The sequence below is a fragment of the Cladophialophora yegresii genome (genome assembly GCF_000585515.1).
Source record: "Cladophialophora yegresii CBS 114405 chromosome Unknown aczIN-supercont1.1, whole genome shotgun sequence".
Classification (NCBI taxonomy): Eukaryota; Fungi; Ascomycota; class Eurotiomycetes; order Chaetothyriales; family Herpotrichiellaceae; genus Cladophialophora; species Cladophialophora yegresii.
Genome location: NW_006913045.1, coordinates 3,962,187 through 3,969,650, shown reverse-complemented (window position 1 = coordinate 3,969,650; position 7,464 = coordinate 3,962,187). Strand labels below are relative to the sequence as shown.

The 7,464-nt window shown below is 53.4% G+C and overlaps 2 protein-coding genes across 2 annotated transcripts; both read right to left on the bottom strand.

Annotated features, from left to right (window-relative positions):
- Positions 1–774: 774 nt before the first annotated feature.
- On the bottom strand, positions 775–2,557 carry A1O7_01419 (CMGC/SRPK protein kinase; the record flags this gene model as incomplete). The annotated part of the gene is made up of 2 exons (XM_007755456.1): positions 775–2,233; positions 2,289–2,557. 2 exons carry the CDS (start codon positions 2,555–2,557, stop codon positions 775–777), a joined length of 1,728 nt encoding a protein of 575 aa, XP_007753646.1.
- A 2,349-nt stretch (positions 2,558–4,906) lies between these two features.
- On the bottom strand, positions 4,907–6,992 carry A1O7_01418 (uncharacterized protein; the record flags this gene model as incomplete). The annotated part of the gene is made up of 5 exons (XM_007755455.1): positions 4,907–5,097; positions 5,151–5,947; positions 6,002–6,439; positions 6,488–6,877; positions 6,931–6,992. The coding sequence occupies 5 exons, from the start codon at positions 6,990–6,992 to the stop codon at positions 4,907–4,909; spliced, it is 1,878 nt and encodes a 625-aa protein (XP_007753645.1).
- Positions 6,993–7,464: the final 472 nt, after the last annotated feature.

Below are 7,464 nucleotides of genomic sequence, written 5' to 3'. Positions count from 1 at the left end.
AGCGGGCAAATCGAGGGGTTTCAAGAAAGTTGGAGGACGACTCGAAAGTTGTCAACGAACTGGCTGTTTTCTTGCAGGCGTGAGGCATATTCGCGAGCATCTGGGTGTGAATGGTTGTACTGAGGAGATTGACAGAGTGAGGTCGAAGTGTTATCTAGCTGCACGAGCTGATGATCGAACCTTGGCGCGGTCAGTTGGCAGTGACTCTCCACACTGTTCATTTACTGTAGGCACAATGCCCCAGCACCTGCTGAAATCAGCCTCCGCCACCAAAATGGACAATGTTCGTTACCGTCCTGGGGCAGCGATGCATGTCAGGATTGGTAAGACTCTTGGACAACTGACTCAAGACGGATTCGTCCTTGGATCGGGCATATCAGGCAGCCTCTGAGAAGGATTGCGCACAGCAATCCACTCCACCCACTGTTCGGCGACTCGCAAGAGCAGTGTGGCAGGCACCTCGCCGCCCAAGGTAGGAGTTCAGAACTGAAGCTCGGGTATCAATTAAGCTAGCTATGATGCACAATGGATTCGACAGACGGTCGGGAAAGGCCCACTCGACTTCGCATAACCCAGCTCTGAGAGCCCCATTCGCATCGCCTGCAGATACAACCCCGGTTGTCATGCCGCTTCATTGCTCGCGCCCGTTCGGGTCATGCGCCTTTCGAGCGTAACACAATCGCGTTGTAGTGTGTAATACTATTTTCAAGCACTAAGTGGTCCCCGGTTTTGATCATGGCCGAGGTACAGGTGTACCCGTCAACACGCTATGCTTTACTTCGCTGGGGCTTTGGGAGCGTGATTCTTGCCTCGGTTGAGAATGGCATCGATCATGGCTTGGGACGATTCATTCGACTTGTTGACGGAGACACTACGCTTCTTGTGCAGCGTCTCGTCATTGCTTTCGCCTTTGGACTCTGCGAGAGTCTCCATCTTGGGCTTCAATGGTAGAGTCGAGCTAGAGGTCGACTTCTCGTCGTTCTCCGACGCTTTCAAGGACCCGTTTGTTGACTGTCTCTGGAGTCTCGGCTCTGTGGCGTCGGACGACGCGAGCGACGGTACCAGCTCCAGAAGTCTCACTGGTAGGCTTGAATGATGGATTGAACCATTTGGTACCGACGTTGGTCCGAGTCCGGGTGTACCCTGACGTGAAGGTATCAGAGAACCCACCGATGCTGTTGAGGCCCTACTGAGGCTTGGTGTGTCCCAATAACATTCTCGTTCCTTCGTCAAAAACGGGTGCTCAAGCAACTGTTTCGCAGTCCAGCGCTCTTCAGGAACCCACGTCAACATCTTCTTCGCCATATCGATGAATAGATCCTTCTCCTCCGCATTCATCCGGTGGATGGAATGTTCAAACTTGCAATCCTCGGCCACATATTTGGGGTATTTGAATTGGCCATCGGCATCGAAGTACCACTTTGCCTTCGCACATCGGGCCAGAAACTCCTTCGGCGGAGGACCCAGCAGGGCTATCATCAAGCCCAAATGCTGCTCCGGACGATAGTGATCGGGCTCTGTGCTTATTGAGTCAAACAATCCAATGTTTTCCACCAAGTCCCACAGCATCACGCCAAGATTCCAGATATCTGCTGGGTACGACCACCCTGCCTGAAGGATTACCTCAGGTGCCATGAAGACATTCGATTGGATGGGCTTGGTGTTCTTCTCGTCTCCCCAAGCTGCGAGACCGATGTCTGTAATCTTGGCCGAGGCAATGACCGCCTCCGTCGGTGACTCGCCGAAGTCACTGCATGATGTATAGATGATTCGTCCATGGCTGTCTGGTGCTTTTCTCGGTGACGGATGGTCATGTTCGTGTTGAACAAAGTGGTCGAGAAGGTTAGGGTCGCCCAAGCCCATCATGATATTGTCCGGCTTCAGATCGGTATGGACCACGTGGCATTCGGAGTGCATGTAGTCAAGTCCTTTGAGGAGAGCAGGTAGCAGGACTCGAAGTTTTCCACAGCTGAAGCGACTGCCGGGGAACTTCTTCATGCACAAGTCAATGGGTTCCCGGAGGACGTCGTAGACGATGCACAGATGATCGCCATATTTAGTAGTAGCCCGGAATGTGTCGAGCATGAATCGGACGTGCGCATATCCCGGATGCTGAGGATTTGCCGAGAAAAGCTTCTCTGCGATTGCGCGTCTGCCCTTCTGAAAGTCCTCGCCGAGCGTGTTGACGTTGATTTTGATGGTGACATATTTCCGGTTTCCGGACTGACCGTCACTGTAAAGCGCGTTAGACCAGAAGGAGTCCAACCTGCATTTCGCCAGGCACTCACGCATGGATGTTTTTGGCGAGCCAGACAGTCGCCGTCATGCCATAGCCGAGTTTGACAAGAAGCTCATAGCGATGGTTTAGGACCTCGCCAATTCTCGCGGGGTACCAGTGCTCCGGTTTATAATTTGGATTAGTCTCTTCCTCGATCAGCTTGTGGCCGGAGATCGTGTCAGGCTGGGGGTGTGGCGAGGTGCCTCTCGAGTGAAGCAGACTAGAAAGTGTCTGCTTATTGTGGCTGTGCGCCCGTTTAAGCAAGTTACTAGAGCGCATGTTGAACGCTCAAGAACAGTGGGTGGAGAGGGTTCAAAGACAGGCGCAAAGACAGGCCATTTCCATGATTTTCGAGGCTTTGTCGTGAGCGGACAGTGTGCCGGAGAAGGATGATGTCGTTGAAATTGAGTGAGGCTGGAGCACGGCTGAAACTTGTAGTCGTCAGGACGGGAATACGGATGACCCGGCTAGCGAGCGACGTCAAATCGGACACCGGCAGACACAGGATGCGAGTTTTGCTGTCGCTGTTTAAGTAAGCCAGGGTTCAACAGTGTACGAGGTGGGTTCGCCATCGGCGGATGGGACGGATATAGGGGCGAGAGGGGATGGCCAATCCGGGTGGGAGAGATCGAGACTTCTAGAAAATCAAGTAGTGGTGTATTTTGTGGAAGGGTTACAGCACGTCTGGCGCATGGCTCAGGAGCCGTTGCCATTCGCAGACAGAAAGCGGAAGTTCATTTCATTCTGGATGATGCGGTGGCTAGGATTGGGCGAGGGACAGGGATGAGTGATACCGCCGCCTCTTACGTGACCAACTTTTGCAAGGGCTTGCCGGTGGTGGGTGGTGCAGAGCTGTTGGGGTCGGGGTCCATGGCATGGCCGTCGCGAGCAAGAAACCTCCAAGGGACCAAGAGATTGGGCAAACTTACCAATAGGCACGCTCGGTGCGAGGCCGGGCTTGCGGCGGGCGCAAACGCAGCGAAGACGACCGTAGCCTGTTGCTATCTTGCAGGCAGGGAAGTGGCAGAACAGGTGTAGGCGAGCAGCTGTTTGTCGGCGGTCTGGAGGCTAAGGATATCTGAGGGAGATGAGGGCCGAAAGGGCTGAAATGGCTGAAGGCTGGATGACGGTGGTGACTGAGGTTTTGTTATTTTTGCTTCCCCGCGTGTTTGTGGTTGTGCTGGTGATCCGCTGCTAAAAGTGAATTGTCAGGGCAGGTGCACGGACGGCCTCAGAGGTCGGCTACCTACTGGGGTAGGTGCCCCCGGTGCCCCTCGGGCCCTACCTGTAACTTAGGCGTTGAGCTGTTTAAACAGCCGGGTGCCCAACGATTTACTACTGTGTAATCGCTACGTCAACCTTATGCTTGCTGGACTCTCTGCACGTGACATACAGGACCGTACCTTAGCTTTTAGCGGCCGGCGGCTTGGGGGCCGCACTGGCGATTTAACTAATCCCCCACTACGGAGCATTACTGCTGCATCCCTCGTACTCGTCGTACTGGGCCCTCCTTCTCTTCCTTCTCTTCCCCTATCACGAACAACGTGCCCGTCTCCGGTGGTGAGTATAGGCAAAGTCAAGCAGCATAAATCACAACCCAAACCCCTCCCGGAGAGCCCTTTGACGGCCGTCTCGTGGAAATATCTCTCTTACACTCCGCTGGCCATGGCACCCATGCTAGAACAGGTACTTTTGCGGCATTATCGAACATCCTTTATCAGAGACCACCATCTCTGGCCATTGGCTGACCAAGATATGCATGGACGCCGTGGAACTTTCTCGGCCAAGTGCGAGACCACCAGGACCCAATTTGTACTGTAGTGAGTTTCACATGCTGACGCTTCCTTCCCTCGTGGCCCAGATGCACGCAACCTGAAGAGGTATTTGCTCAGATTTGCCATGAAAAGTTAGTCAGTCCCGGCGATCTGCTGTCCACGTTGCCGCCATCACTGGTTACGAACACATTTGTGGCAATATGTTGAGTATTTCGTGCTCTTCGCCGTAGTTCTGCCCCTTCTGCTATCAGAACGTTATCCACTCCTGCCACTCCTTGGTGGCCATCAAGAAACTTGTTACCACCTATTCTCATAGGTTACCACCCACTCGCCCGCTCACAGACCTTCCGCTGCACCATGCATCCACCTATATACTTTTTGCCTCGTAGCCAAGAGGAACATATTGCTGAGCCATCGGTTGCCCAATACTGCTCCGACGCTTGGAGGTCCTGCCTCGCTCGTTGAAGTGAGTGAAAGGTCGGGTTGACTGTTACATCGTACTTGACTTTAGACAAGGAGGTTACGAATATGTGTCCGCGCTTATCTCCGCAGGGATTGGCTCGTAACCTGAGAATTTGTCGGTACCCCTGTACCGGAGATCATAGCATCAGCTTCTGAGTAGTCGGTCTCCCTATTGTCCGTGACTGGGTGGCTCATGTCTAGGAGGACTAAGCGAGACCGGTACCGGGCTCGCCATTTCGTAGCGTCTTCGCCTGCGCGTACGGAGTACTGGGGAACCGGAACCGGGAAAGTGCTCTGGTTGCCTGCCGTGCTCGGCGACATTGACTGGGACATCTCTCGATATTAGCCGAGATGTCAATGTTGAAGTTCTGGGAGGCTGTAAGCGTTGCCTTCATGTCGCAGGTACTTGGCCCTCGATCCAGATCGACGAAAAGATATCGTCGGAGACAGGCCAGCCAAATTCGGTCAGCATAGGGTCGTCCATGAATGTCGAATAGTCGGGCCTTATTGCCGAAGTCATCGCACTCTCGGGAATAGCAGTCTCATTAGACCCTGCAGCCGAATCACTTCGAGGGGCTTCCTCTTCCCTAACTGTCAGTAAAGTATTCCCAGGGGGCGAGGATTGTTGGCCATACCGTTCCGATGGTCACACAATGGCGGTGGATAGACGCCCATGAAGCCTCCAAACTCCTCGCGCCACCAGACAACGCCATCAAGCACAATGCTACCCGTCAGCCGACTGCGAATGCGCAGGGCGACCGCTTCAGTCCCATTTTGTCTTTTGAAAACATGCGCACTATTCCAGAGCTGAGTGAGAGCCATACCATTACGTGCTGGCACATCGTCATTCTGCACGCTCATCTTCTTGTGGAGACTGATTCCGAGAAAAAGGGCAGATCTGGCTCTTTCGACGTTGATGTACCGGCCGAAGGACGTCTTGAGCAGTCGCAGAAGAATGTGGCTGGGCAACATCACGCTGTATATGAAGTAAATCCCCGACGCCGACAGGCAGATATGTCCGGACTTGTCTAGAGCCTCGAAGGATTCGATAACTCGGCAACACGACACACAGAGATCGTAAAGGGCTGTAGGATCTTGCGCAGCTGGGCTCTTCCATAAGTTGAACGCTTGAACGACCAATGTGGCGACTTGTACGTAGAGGTGGTGGAGTTCGGAGGCGCATTCAAGTCCCACACTGATGATCTGGGCCAGGAAAACGTTCAGCAAAGTATCCAGAGATCTTTCGTGCTCGGCCGTCATATTGCGAAGGCCGTTCTGGGCCACGGCTATGCAGCATCTCGTGACGACATCCTGCAATTTTAGTTCGAACTTCAACTTTGGAGATATTCTCTGGAATAGTTCTCGTCGTTGCTCGAGGTCATGAGGGACGTCTAACATTGGAGTTGCCGGATTGCCCTTATACCAGCAAAACCTGAACACCAGAGATTAGCCAATGCAACGCTCGTGGACCGGCTGCAACCTGTACCGCTGATAGATAAGTGTGCAATATCCCCACGTCTCAGCACGTATCCTGAGGTCTTCTTCGGTGAGTTTGACCCGGCTCTTACTGAATTCTTGGCTTGCAACCGGTAGGTGTAGTCCGATTTGCATTGCCATATGTAGGACAGCAGCAGATAGTGGGAACGTCAAGTCGTGCCCATGATTTGTCTTCGGAAACGGCCAATGAAGGAGGAGCAACATTCCTTGCACAATGGGCAACGTGACTTGAGGGCAGTTTAGGGACATTAGAGCCATCGTCTGGACCTTCAGCGGCAATACAGAAAGCAGCGTAGGATTCTTCGAGTATGTTCGACAAGACGCTCCGATCACCGCCCAGAAGAGGAAAGGGGAGAGTTTATAGTATCCGTCGGGTGTGATTGACGGATCGAGGATAGGTAGAAGGCCTGCATAGTCCCGAAAATAACTGTTCCGAGTCAGCCAGTTGCCTACGTGATTGCCTACAAAGACTCACAGCTGAAACAGGGCTTCAATGTCCTTCGAATCGACAGTATGTCCGTCTATAGTTCTCGGCAAGGCACCCGAAGACTGGAAATCACGAGGTAGACTCTCAGGCGTCTGGAGTGACTCTACGGCTGTTCGGGAGAAGGATCGGAACGACACCGGCGCTATCGTATCCTGGGTGAAGAAAGGCGCAACCGACGCTAGGCGGCTGTCGCTGTCGGTATTGGCGGGTGGCAAGTCATTGACAGCAGCCCAGGAGGACCCAGGCAATTTGGCAGATTCTGGTTGACTCGAAGCTCGGAGGCGTTCTTGGAGCTCGTCTGTCTGCTGCTCAAGCTCGGAAATTCGCCTGTAGACATGCCTCCGTGAGTACACATCGCTGGCAGAGTCGGAATGAAGGCTAGCACACGTACTTGCGCTTGTGTTCTCGTTTGAACGGTTCTGAGACGGTACACTCCCTTTGCATCTTCCGACATCTCGAGCAGGGCTTGTTGGGGTCCAAATATGCGTCGCATTTTGCCTGTGGGCGAGCAATTACTATCGCGGAGAGGTCGGTATCTGCATTTCCGTACCTTTTGTTGCCGACATTCTGTGCACGCTCGCTTGACCATTTTCCCATCAGTTCTGTGATGTCGGTTAGGAGCGCGCTTCGACCATGGATTGAGCCAGTCGGTCTTACGGGGTTGTCTCAACTTCGCTCATCTTGCAGATGTCTTTTCAATTATAGAGATCGTCGAGGAAAGACGCGATAGTGCACTGGAACAGCTAGAACAACAAGAATCATCGTCCGCGCTACTAGAGGCTACAGGACTGAAACGTTATGACAGAGATGAGGATACGAGGAGCGTTTGGACTCTAAATGCGGGCTGCCGGAGCGCAAATACGATACGGCAAAAGCGGCAACGCGTGTTGCCCGATGACACGCGCCTGAGGCGGCGAACCCGGCGAGCACAGGTTGAGCATACTTGGTACGGAGTACAGCATCCT